The sequence below is a fragment of the Arabidopsis lyrata genome, assembly GCF_000004255.2.
Source record: "Arabidopsis lyrata subsp. lyrata unplaced genomic scaffold ARALYscaffold_7, whole genome shotgun sequence".
Lineage (NCBI taxonomy): Eukaryota > Viridiplantae > Streptophyta > Magnoliopsida > Brassicales > Brassicaceae > Arabidopsis > Arabidopsis lyrata.
The window spans coordinates 19,009,092-19,023,249 of NW_003302549.1; the positions used below are offsets into that span (position 1 = coordinate 19,009,092).

At 33.9% G+C, this 14,158-nt stretch overlaps 1 protein-coding gene across 1 annotated transcript; it reads right to left on the reverse strand.

Annotated features, from left to right (window-relative positions):
- Positions 1–6,275: 6,275 nt before the first annotated feature.
- On the reverse strand, positions 6,276–8,166 carry LOC9304523 (UPF0725 protein At4g29550). Its single transcript, XM_021016573.1, has 6 exons — positions 7,767–8,166; positions 7,538–7,627; positions 7,362–7,445; positions 7,093–7,282; positions 6,901–7,007; positions 6,276–6,800 (listed from the first exon to the last, which is right to left on the reverse strand). The coding sequence occupies exons 1-6, from the start codon at positions 7,863–7,865 to the stop codon at positions 6,474–6,476; spliced, it is 897 nt and encodes a 298-aa protein (XP_020872232.1). The 5' UTR covers positions 7,866–8,166; the 3' UTR covers positions 6,276–6,473.
- Positions 8,167–14,158: the final 5,992 nt, after the last annotated feature.

A 14,158-nucleotide genomic window follows, 5' to 3' on the forward strand; every position in this document is an offset into this window, starting at 1 on the left:
CCACCATAACTCTTGAATCAAAGCTCTGATTCGTTTGAAATCACCTCCGTTGGAAAGGTAACTCAATTTCCTATAACTTGTATGAAGAGCTCTGAAGCTAAATCGCAATGAAAGACCTCCATCTGAGTCGATCTTTGAGGGATTTCAGACTGGCTCTGAATCATCAATTCTCTTCTTTGCATCCAAATGTGTGTCGAGCTTGGCTCCAAACGTCCTTGAATGGCTTTTTTTCCTTCTAACTCGGTCCCAAGTCAGGTTCATACATCAAGCTTGCTCCTCTTCATTCCTTTAAGTCCCAAATAAACTCCAAAGTACCTGAAACACATCCAATATGCAATATGCTATGCCATGCAATGCAAATCGTACTAAGTGATGAAAATGTTATGAAAAAGACTCTGGATGCAATGAAAGAGAGATGAAACTTAGCTAAATGTACGAGAAAAGTGTGCTTAAAAGTGGTAAAATACAGAGACATCACACATGAAGTGTTAAACCTGGTCTCCAAATCTGCTTGTGAATATCATTTATTTTCGTCCTATTTTCATATATGGTCTTTTGATTTAGTAGTGTAGGATGTTGTTGCTAGAATGTTCTGACTTGTGTTTGAACCGTGGAAAACTAATATTTTTTTCTTCTTTTTTTCTTTAAATAAAACAAAAAGAAAAAATATATACTTTTTTGTCAAACAAATTATATGTTTAATTAAAACGAAAAATAGCATAGAAAAATAAATCCGAGCTTTCATGATCCATAGATATTATAAACTTTTTTTTTGCTTAAAGTGTGCATAGAAATCTTTTTTGTCTTTCTATAACTCAAACTGACTCTTAAGTGTTATGAAACATTTTTATATTCAGGGTAAAATATTTTGAAAAGTTTGGCACTCAACATTGGAAAAGGTACATCAAAACTAAAAGAATAATACTATCTAATATCAATGATAAATGAGTTATAATATTGTTCATATAATTAAGTTTTTGCTAGATGTCTTATTCTTCTCTATTAAAGGTAGACTCCATATGTTAAGAAATAAATATTCCCGGTCTTACTAATTCTTTGCGAGAAAATATTTGTTTATGAATATCTTAGTGAAAACTTTGTCTTCGTTTCAACACTACAAAATATAGGGGTGTAAATGGGAAACTAGAACTTGAAAAGATTGAAAGAGATAATTTAGCTTTTTTATGGAATATTATTATAGTTCTTTAAAGATTATTGGTCCTTTTATGTAGAATAATGGGTGTAGCAACATGTTGCAAAGAAGACGCTTGACAAAGACAACTAAGCATCTCCCGAAGAAAGACCCTACTTGTTCAATTTTCCATCACTAAAGATATTTATTTTTTTGGTCAAAAAAAGAAATTCTGAAAGAAAAAAAGAAGTGTTAGTTTCTCATAAATTGACGAAAGGAGTGTGTCAAGCCAGATATGCAAATGGTCAAAATTGAATTCCCTTTATTTACCGTCAGAAAATTTATGCGAGAATTAGATGTTGTGGATCCAAAACATCAATTTTATTCGAAAAAATATGCTCAAAAAATAACACCTAAAAGTGAGTTTATTATTTATATAGCATCTGTGGAAAAGAATTTTACTCAAATAACACTTAAAAATTACCAAATATCTTTTAAGCCTATCTAAAAATCTTATTTACATTTGTGTCATTTTAAAGTAAAAAACCTCAAAAGAAAGGAAAATTATAAAACAAAGAATACAAAACCCCGAGAAATCATCTCATAAGTCCTTTTTTGTAAACATCAAACTTTTTATATCATTTTCTAGTCTACATATCCCCTTTTCAATTAATGAAATGTGTCTTGACGATTTTACCCTCTATTTATTTATTAATATTGTAAATGATTTATTTGAAATTTAATTAAACAAGAAAAAAAAAATCGAACCCAGAAAAAAAAAAACGACGGGAGCTTCTCTTGCTCGAGCTCCATTGACGTCTTCTCCGGCGAGCTGCATTGTTGCCGTTTCTTCCGTTCCAGCGAGCTTCCGGCGAGCTGCGGTGAGACAGCTATGTTCCTTTAGCTGCATAGAGCTTGAAATTGAAGTTTAGGATTTAGATATGTAGGAGATTCAATCCAATTAGATTTGGCTTATTGTGTTTGGTATGTACATTGGAAGTTTATTCATACTTTGTGGGTCAATTAGGTATTTAAGTGGGTAGCAAATGGATTACAGCAACTGGTGAATTGTAGTTTTGAACCCAAAACCATTCAATTTGAGTTCCTGTCGCGATAGTAAAACTGGTAGAACTGGGTAGAAATAAAACTGAATCTATTGAAAAATATATATGTAGTATGACTAATTACACTAGTATTAACCAGATGTATGTAGTATGACTAGTTACACTAGTATTACTCAGATGTATGTAGTATGACTAGATACACTAGTATGACCGAGCTGATTGAAGTATGACTGAACCACTGATGCTCTCCTCATCTGTTGCCAAATGAGTAATACCGTCCATGGAAAATGTCTCGATGATGACTAGTTACACTAGTCATACTACATATATCTGGGTAATACTAGTGTAACTAGTCATACTACATGCTTGGTAATACTAGTGTAACTAGTCATACTACATATATGAATAATACTAGTGTAACTAGTCATAATACATATATCTGGGTAATACTAGTGTAACTAGTCATACTACATATATCGGGGTAATACTAGTGTAACTAGTCATACTACATATATCTGGGTAATACTAGTGTAAATAGTCATATTACATATATCAGTAACACTAGTGTAACTAGTCATACTACATATATTTGGGTAATACTAGTGTAACTAGTCATACTACATATATATGTTCAATAGTTTCAGATTCATTTCTACCTAGTTTGACCAGTTCTACTATCGCGACAAGAATTCAAATTGAATGGTTTTGGGTTCAAAACTATAATTCACTACGATTTAGTTGCTGAAATCCATTTGCTACCCATTTAAAGACCTAATCGACCCCAGAAAGTATGCATAAACTTCCAATGTCCATACCAAACACAATAAGCCAAATCTAATTGGATTAAGTCTCTAAAAATCTAAATCCAAATCCTCACTTCCAATGTCCATAAACTTCCAGTTGATAGCTTGATTTTCTTGCCATATTACGACGGCGGGAAATGCATACTAAGCGGTTGTAGTGCTTCCGTTTCCTCGTCGATCTCCTGCAACAGACATTCATTCATATATTACTCATCTGCTAATAGTATTACTAGTATTACCCATTAATCAGACAAATAGTTATACCCTAGTATTACCAGTAATACTTAGAAATCAGACAAATAGTTCTCCATCTTCTTCCCCTACTTCTTTTCTTCGATCCGGAACATCCGTTCCTGTCTTCCTCTTTCTCCCAGCCATAATCGACAACAAAGATTTCTCGAAGATAAAACAGAGATTTAAAGGGAGAGAATTGGCAACGAAATCGAGAGATATATGAAGTTGAAATCGAGAAATCGGGAAATAACTGTTGTCTCCTTTGAATTTTTTAACTATTGAAGACGAATTGAATGAGAATCCACGTCGTGGAGAGAGGAGAGAAAACAAAAACGCAGAAAACGGAGAGAAAACGGTCATGAGAGGAGTTGGCTCGTTGAGAGGAGTTAGGGTTCGTGGGTTTCCGGGTTAGATCCGAAATCAGTTCGGTTGGGTGGATAAAACCCAAGTTTAGTGTGTAGTTTTAGAGTTTTGGCTGGGGTAATATCGTAATTTCCGATATTTTCGATTTAAAGTTAAAAACAATTATATTCTGTTTTTTACCGGGAGATATGAGGTTTGAGTTTGTCAAAAGGGGACTCCCTAGACGATTTCTCAAAATTCGTTTCTCTCATTTTGGTTTCGACAACATCCAACGGTGGCGACCATCTCATTCATGGTTCCTCCAGCACCGGCGCCGGTCTCTTAATTACTTTAATTGCTTAGTAGCTTCTGGGGGTGATAAAGATTCGCAGAGAGACTGAAAGAAGAGTGATCGATCGAAGAAAGATGGCAATAGAAGTAGCAACACCGGCTCCGACACCAATCCCATCGGAGAGTATCATCGTTCTCGCTCCGACAACAACAACAACCGCCAGTGTTGAGATCGGAAACCAAAATTCATCACCGGATCTACGTTTTTTTTTCAGATCCGACGAGTCTTCGTTTCTCAATTTTGACTGATTTGGTTTACTGGATTTCGAGATCTGCTTGATATAAGATTTTAGATTCAATGAACGAAACATCGTTTAGTATATTAACGGCTTGATTGGTTCTCCCGCTAGCACCCTCCTAGCGGTTGCTAGCAGTCGGTTGCGGTTGCTAGTGGTTGGTACCAATTATAGAAACCGCTCCGTACCGCTTCAAACAGCTCGAAATCGCTGAATTTCAAAAGCTCCTTCCCGCAAGCGTTTGCGGTTGCGGGCGGTAGCGGTTGGATTTAAAAAAAAAATCAAACGTTTATTTATAATTATTATAAAATATATTAATCCTATATATATCTTTCATCTTTGTATCACGTTCTTATCCAAAACCCTAATCAATATTTTAAAACCTTATTTTCTCAAGTCTTCCACCCAAACTGATGAAAATCAAGAACCAAACGTAAGTATCTATATCCTTTTATTCATTCATCACCTCATGTGTAACTCTTTGAATATTTTTCATGGCATCGTTTTTTTCTTTTTATTATGTATTGTTTTGCTTTTTGATTGAATTCAACGTTATTTACAGTTTGTCCCATTACTTGATGCAATTTTTGGTGTTAACCCAGCATAAAGTACTATCTTTTTTTTTTTTGTCGTCTAGATTTATTATTAATTGCAAATTATGAGAACTGTTACATAAACGATTCTACAACTGACAATTTCTACCGACCAAAGTAGATCCATGACAGACTACACTTCTTTCTTCATGATCTTGATGAATACCTTCAATGATCCACGACCTGGCGACACTTCCTTCTCTGCGTAGAATCTTGGCGCACAGCTATAATTGTACATCGCTGGAGATCTCCTGCACAATTGCCTCCATTAATCTGTAAATTTGTTAATAAATCGCAATATCTGGGACTCGAACCCCAGACCTCTTAGTGTAGAAGCATTAATCAACCCTTAGTCAACCAATGGGCCAAAAGGGCTTCCACCATAAAGTACTATCTTATTACAAAATTTCTTTATTTTTGAATAATTATTTAGTATTTTATTTATAGTTTTAATTATTAAGCATGTTCAATTTTTCTAATATTATAATAATAATATATTGGTATTTTTATTTCTTCTTTTTGTAATATTTTTTATTTTTTTGGGTCATTTTTTTATTTAACTGCTACCGCACCGGCTGGTTTACCAGTCATAAAACTCCCGCAAACGCATCCATTTTCAAACGATAAACCAGTCGTTTAAAACGCTTGGTAACGCTTGAAACCGCAACCGCCCGCTTCAGCAAACTCCCGCAACCGCAACCGCAACCGCTGCGTTTAAACCAGTCAGGCCCTAAATTGAACAATCAATCTTCACCTTGATTTTGTTTTCGATCTTTTTTTGTGTTCCTTGAGTTGCCTAAAACACCGTCACTGTTGCTTCTTTTTTTTCTTTTCTTGTGCTACTCTTTTTTATGCTCTTAACTTCTTGTTCTCGTTCCTCGACCTATAGAGCAAAATGCGGTAAGGCTGCTAGATGCATAATCAATTGATTACATTTTGAAGGCAGAGGATAGAGCACATAGGCGAGGCCAAACAAGTGCAGTCAATGTATACATCTTCTGCGCAAAGGCCAAACAAGTTTATCTCTTGACTTGTCACTGATCAAATAGTTTGGACCTTTATGACCTCGGAATTTATCTTTCGTATACCATGAAGTATACAAGCCAAATGTCTCCTTGATTATAAAACTCAGATATTTACTCGACATGACTTCTCATCTGGAAATATTAGAAGTCTGTCCTTTTGTTGAGAATGGCTCTTTGTTAGGCTTACACTACACCTTTGTCTCATGTCTATGTTGAGAATGGCTGTCTCGCATTCAAAATTCAGTGGTGGTCTCTATCGTTTCAAGGTGCAGTGCAAGAATAGGGAATCCAGTTGTTAAGTAGCTCTGTTTCTCGATTTTTCTGGTATGGTGGAAAAGTTGTTGGGTTTCCTGAGCCTGCAGTAGGACAAATACTAACTATACTGGATTTAAATGTGGTTCAGGGAACACTAAGGTTGCAGATTTCGGAGTTTGGGCAATAGTAATTAATGTCATTCTGCTACAATAATAACACATCTGTTATGCCATGGTCAAGTATTGTTAGTGCAGATTCTAATTATGAATGTAACTGATTGTGCAGGAAACGGGAATCTCAGAATACATATTACTTCGATTTAAATATAATAGATCTATCAGTTTGAGCATACAATACTTAGATTTCAAAGATAAAAGTTGCGAATTTGACTTGTCAAACCTCATAGCAAAGATTACTGAAGATAATATTCGGCTTTGATTAGGTGCTCAAACAGATAACCTCGAGACGCATGTGACCTGGCTTCCCATCCATTGTCTTTCGTACAACCGCTCTATAATTAGCCTCCTCGCCTGTCACTGGATCATACACACATTTAAAACATATGTAGAAGATTGCATTAGCGGCCTTGAGCCTCTCAGGCGGCTCTGTTTCAGCTTCTCCTCGAGTTTTGACAACAACCTTTTGAATAACCAATGGTAGGCATCCCGCAATATCTTCTGGCCAAAACCGTTGACACCATTTCTTGTAGAATGCAAACTCAGCGAAGAGATGCAGGTTAGGGTCCATCATCTCTGAACCATTCAACTGAGGGATCCACAGCCAACAGTCATCAACAAGACATGACTAGGATCAAAAACAACTACATATACTCTTTAGTTGATAGCTAGATGAAGCAGAGAGTTACCACATAGCAATGTTGCAGATCGTCATCAGAAAACCATTTGGGCATTTCACCTTTGTACCGATCATCTATTGCCTCATTGTCCCACTCACGATCCGCCTCTTCGCCATCTTTTTATTATCTCAAAAAGATAGACAAGAATCAAAAGTCTACTTATATGCACCAACCCTAGGAATGGAGTAACTGTTGTTTTACCTTTCACGTCGCAAAAGCATGTCTCCCACGTTGTTAGCACGGTGTCTGCATGCTCGTCATGCTTAACCCACGTCCTCAGACTGTATAGAGAATAATTGTCGGCTGGATCCACGGCCTCCATTGTAAAGAAAACCTTGGAAGCATACTGAGTATATATTCTTCTCACACCCTCAAACTCAAGGTTTTTACCCTAATAAGAGATAATAATGTAAGATGAGAAAGTGTGTGCTGCCTGTAAAACAGGGTTAGAACAAAGAAAAAGAAAAAACCTTCTGAAAATTGTAACAATAAAGTCCAAGTCTGCCGCAGAGGCCAATGTCATAACGAACAAGAAACTCACCATCCCTCATGCCCTGACAGAAATCAGAACCCTATGCACATTAATCAACAAAAAAAACATTGGGATGGAGATAATAAGAAATAAAGATAGACAAAAGATATTTACTCCCGATTCTAGATGTGCGCGACAGACACTCATATCATCCGAGACAGTCCAACCATGCCTGTCATATGCCTCCGCGGAATGCTTTCGCACCTACATCAAAATCAACACAGAAATTAGAACAAGTAACTAAACCATCAGGATCAAATCCAATTATACGGAGAGAAATTCAGCCAAACACCATCGAATTATCAAGAAAACAAAATCAGAAAGGGAGATAAAAATGTTTCACCATGTCTCTTAATTCGAGATACTCAGGATCATGAATAAATGATCCAAAATCGTCCGGCGGCGATTCACTCCCAATTCTCTCGTCCACGGTTCCTTCCATATCCCCAAATTTCGTTTGGCAAACCCTAATTTCTCAGATTTCGACCGAGGACTTACTAATATAAAATCTCGACGTATCGGATATACAATGTATCTCTCGCTGGACACCGTCTTTCTCTCTTTCAATGTTAGTTCTCGCTCTTTTTATGATCTCCCACAAAGGTGGTGTGTTGTGAGTTGTGACACAACGACGGTCGACGGCTAAAATGTCTCGTGAGACTGTCTATTGGAGAGAAGAAGATAAATTGGGCTTATGGGCTTAAGATATGTTTATTAAAACAATTGGGCTAAAAATATTTTATGTTGAATAAAGTATAAACCCAAATGCCAAAACTCAATGTAAAATATGTACCCCGGAGATCCGGTTTACAAATTTTTTATTATCCGGATCCGGATCCGGATCTGCAATTTCGATATCCGGATTCGGATCCGGTTAAACCGGATACCCTATTTTTCGGAGCGGATCTAACCAGATCCCGGATCGGATCCCGGATAATAAGTCTCAGGGCTAATATACATACCTTACCTTTTTCTCCGGGTCCCACAGCCCTTTTTGATTTACTTTTTTCCTCTCCACCCCCTTATATTTTGTTTTCTTTCGTTTAACACCCCGTTTAATCTTAGATTTCTTTCTAATTTACCAAACTTTAAAACTACCGCTCAAGTTGCTCACTAGTCCACCCACTGGCTTGTTACGGATCTGGATATCCGGGATTTTTGGGCAATATCCGGAACCCGGATATCCACTAAAATCACCGGGTATCCGCGGATATCCAGATCAGGTCCAATTTTTTTTTTTTTTTGGATTCCAACGATTGTACTCCAAATAAATCTTTCCCAACGTCAATCAACACAGTTGCTGCCTCTTTGCTCCAATAAACCTCCCTCTGCCGCTGCTATTTTATCCTCCACCGCTAGCAACGCCCGAAACAATATGTCTGGATCCTTTTGCGTCGAAGAATCTGGAGGTGTCAGACAATAAGAGCCGTAGATGTCGAAGCCACTGTTACCTTAATTCGTTCCAGTGGCGGCAAAGAAGACGGATCGGGTGAATCAGAAATGTCATATTGCTAGATCTAGGTTAGAAGTCGTAAAAGTAAAAGATAAGAGTTAGGTGAAGACGTGGACTGAAAATTGGGCTGGGTTTTGTTTAATTAATTTGTTTGTTTGGCATTGGGCAGGGTTTTGTTTATTTTTAATGGGTTTAATAAAATAATTAGAAATTACTTTATGTTATATAACCGGATCCGGATATCCGGTTCGAAAATTTTGTATTATCCGGATCCGGATCCAGCGGATCCGAGAATATACTATCTGGATCCGGATCTGGACCAACCGGATATCCGATTTTTTGGATCGGATAACGGATATCCGCGGATCCCGAATATTTGTCCCAGGCCTACCCACTAGGCCTTGACAATCGGTTTTGGTTCGCATCCGTTGGTACAGGTTGTTCGGTTTGAGTAAAATAATAATCATCCACACCTTCTTCAAGCGTCCAAGTTACTCTAGTTATAAAAACAGACCTGAAAATAAAATTCTTTAAATTAAACAAAATAATAAATCTCAACACAAAATGTGGATGTGCCTTTAGTCAAGTGGTTAAGTCCATTTGACTCCGCCTTCCCCACCGGAGTTCGACTCCACTAAGTCGCGTTACCCCGCGTAGTAGGGATTGACTATGGATCGGGCCTTGTCGATCCAAAGATGTCAAAAAAAAAAAAAATCTCAACACAAAACATAAAAAGCTATATATATACTGAAATCAGAATAATAATTACATCATCCTCAAGTCCTTGATCTCAGGAAATGTTTGCTCAACCAATTGTGGTGGTGACAGAAGGTTCACCTATAGCCATATCAACAAATTGAATAAACTCTTTATATACACCATCTATAATATAGTAAACATCAAGACATCAAAGACATACCCCTGAACTCATCAGTCCTCCAGAAGCGCAGAACACAGAAAACAGAATGATAGCGGAATGAAACCTAGTAACCTCTGCTTGTACACATATTCATAAAATCAACAGCATAATGCCCGAGCGCAAATGAGAAATTGTCCAACAAGTTCGTAAAAACTATTGAAGGGCTAGTTCAGTGAAATTTATACCAAATATCTTGAACATGCTGGTCATATGCTTGTCACGGTGAGTTGTTCCATAATCTTTACCCAAAAGAAAGTATGGCATCTTTTCAAGTGTAATCTTACCCAAATATGAAACATCTGCATGGAAAAATGGATTAAAAAAACCCTCACCTTTCTTAAAAACATATTAAAAATCCTCAACTTTTTTGTGGAGTTTTAAACCGTCTCCTTTTCATAAATAGTAAAATAAAATCTATTATTAATCAACTCAATTTAAATTCAAACAAATCTACATTAAAACATAAATAAATATAAACAATTTGATTTAGGATTTTTCTTCTAAAATTCTTGTTTACAAACTTTTTCTAAATTGAAAATTTTTAAGTATGATGTAAAAAAGTTAACTAATGAAGTTGTATTCGGTTGTGTTACGAAAATTCATCAACGTGAAACCAAACAGATTTTGTTACGAATGGTATATAAATTCTTATATCGAACAGAATATGAGTTTATGTTAATAAAAGTGTATTCGGTTCGATCACACAAATATACTAACGTGAGACCAAACCAAATTTTATAATACTATGAAAAGTACATGAATTTCCCCATCAAAATATTTTCGTTGGACGAACTAAATAAAATTTACTAACAGTTAATATTTCTATATATATATATATATCACGATATATTAAAACTATAATATAAATTACATTTAGTTAATCGTTATTTAACTTTATTTAATCCAAAAACTGAAAACTCGAACTAAAAAATAAATCAAATGTGCTATCCTATAAATTTTTGTAGTTTATATAACTTAACATCTAATGGTAACAAAAATTATTTGCCTAATCTCAACTAAATTGTGAATGAATTTTTATAGCACAAAAACCTTAAAGTTAGAAAAACAAATTGCAAACGAATTTGGAAAAAAAAATCAAATATTAATTTTTTTTTGTTTCTTACTGTTTTAATATAACGATTAAAAAAATTAAGTTGAGTTTATAAATATTATGGTTTATTTTACCACTTATGAAAATGTGAGGGTTTAAAAATCCACAAAAAAAAGTTGAGGGTTTTTTACATATTTTTGGAAAAGATGAGAGTTTTTTACCTATTTTCCACAATTAAGAGTGTTTTTTTTTTTGTAATTGGAGGAACCACTCATAAAAATCGTTTAATTACAAATTTACAACTAGTCTATCTTCCAGTGGCGGAGGTAGTGTTATACCATGGGGGTCAATTGACCCCCATGAATTTTTAAAACTTAATTTAATTTGATTAATCATTTATAAATTGACCCTATTACAAAATAAAATTTGACCCCCATCAAATTTTAATTTTAGAGAAAACCACTACATATTATATATCAAAAAGAATTATTATAATTAAACTCATTACAAATAAATTTTAAATAAAAAAATATCCATTAAAATGAGTTCAACCTAATTATCACTATTCTTTCGCTATTTTATGATTTTTTTTCTTTTTACTCCATTTCAATTAACATTATCCATTGAAAATCATATTGGAAATAAAATTTTAAGTTCAAATTTATATACTTTTTAATTTGACATGAAACGTTATGATGATTTTGCTCATATACTACAAAGAAAAATATGTCTCATTTTTTTATTTATCGATTTTTAAAACTATTTTTGATGTTTTAAAATTGCAATTGCAATAGTTGAAAGAAATTTATTTACTATGAATACTAGATTTTAACCCGCGGTACACCGCGGGATGATTTAATTTTAAAGTTAGTATGAAAATATTTTGTAAATTGTATCTCCTTATAACATATTTATTTATATTATAGTTTACAATTGTTATTAAGTAACGGTATACCACGAGTCCACGAGATAATTATTAATAAACTGAGGATTTAACCCGTATTAAAGCGGTATATAAATATTGATTCAAATTCGTCCGCCATATAAATCATTTCCGAAATATAACCCATTCCGTAAAAAAAATAAGGATTAAATCCGTATTGAAGCGACGGATTAATGATATTTTAATCTTTTTATTATTGTTGATTCAAAAACCCGTCCCGCCAAACCCATCCCGCCAAAAAACTCATTTATTTTATTAATGTTCTTATTTATGATATGATTCTGAATCATTGTCTAAATATTTTAATCGATGTAGAACGTTGAACACACATTTTCGTCAATTAAAAATATATGTCCGTTTTTAAAATTTCGAATCAGAGTATATGCAGAAAAAAATTGATTTTTTTTTTTACTTTATGTATTATATGATGATTCAAAACAGTTAAAAACAAATCAAACAAAGATGATAGGAGAATCATAATTATAAATCTTAATCAAATCTTCTAAAAATCTAAATTATTAAATATGGAATATCCGGTGTATGAGTTGGGTTAAATATAACCCGACCCAACAAATTTTTTGTGAAGGAATTTTTAAAATGGGTCGGATATCCGATATACCCAAAAGCTTTTTTACCCACCCGTCACAAAAAGTGCTGCAATTATACTAGTCTAGATTTTGAAAATGACTTCCCGTAGTCGTGTAACACTGTGACAAATAAAAAAATTAATAAAACATTTAAATGATATAAATAATTCTATGATAGATTTCTAAAAAATTATATTTTGATTATATCTTATTTTTTAAATAAAATTATATATATTTTATATTAAAAAAAATTGACCCCTATAAACAATTTTTCTGGCTCTGCCACTGCTATCTTCCAAAAGTTTTGATAGCTTAGCCTTTGTATAAGAGACTTCTTTTAATTGGTTAGTTTTCACTAAATCAGACGGTTGGATCAAAGGTTTAGTAACTGACATTAGTATATATATATATTTTCAAGTATTATGTTGCATCACCGATATTATATTTCTAGCTTTTGGAGTTCCATCTAGCGATCAAATTGATGCACACTCAATATCTTGTACCGCCGTCACCAGTAGTGCATATGTCTCTACTGATAAGAGAAGCGTTCAATGTTTTTAGGGAGACATTTTTCTCTCTTACAGAAGCGTAATTAGTTTCAAGTTGTGCTAGTCTTTATTTCTTATGTTTCATATAAGTGGTGAGTGTCGTTAAATATACAACATTGTCTGAAAGGATTACCTCTCACTTGGATATTTGTAGTATCTCCTCCACGGGTCATATCTCATATAGTTAAAACTAGGCCTAGACAAAATAACCAAATCGAAAGAATCGAACTGCAACCAAAGCAAAAAGAACAGAATCGTATCCGAACTATAATTTTAAAATACTCAAATAGATCCTAAATTTTATAATCGAAAGAATCGGAACCGGAACCGATCCAAACCGAAATATTTTGGGTATCCAAAATATAATTATATATCCAAATTAAGTAGTTATTTTTAGATTAAATAAACAAAAATATCCAAAATATAAAAAAATATCCGTAAAAAAGAAAACAAAAATACACAAAAAATACGCAAAAGTATATGAAAATATCCGAAAATACCAAAATATATCCGAAATATCCAAAAATTTTACCCGAATGGATCCTAAACTTCAGAACCAAATAACCGGAACCGAAGCCGAATCAAAATTGTTTCCTATCCTATTTGGATCCTAACCTCTAAAACCTAAAAAACCGGACCGAATAGAACCGAACCGAAAACCCGAATGTCCAGGCCTAGAAATTAAATCTGTATTTTTTTCTAATGTCAAAACTATTTGAGCAGATTTTGGATTCATATAGTTATTAAAACCAACCCGAGATAAAATTCTTTATCAACAAACAACGCTGCTTTAATTTATAGTCAATTGGAAGTGTTGATGAATGATTTTTAGAGATTCAAACATCGGTTTATTGAGTCTTTTGGTTTCTGAGAAGGATTCCTCGTTATGAATTCAGGTATCAAGATCAAACACCTCTCTAACTAATTCAAATGACCAAATTTAAGCTAAAATTGTAGCTACTGATCCACTTAATATAAATTGCTAGTGATCTTAACTTTATCACGGATAATTTTCAATATAAATTAAAGTTGATGTTATCTAATAAAACCTTCAGAAATAGAAGCAACATTTGTTGAAGAGAAAAAAATAGAAGCAACATCTGTTAAACTAAATTTCTTCAAAATAATAGGAAAGTACAAATTTTTAGATCTAACTAAAGATATTGTAAATTAAAAAAAAAAAGATATTGGATTAAATGATAAATAATCTGATAATAATAATTAAATCCAGAAT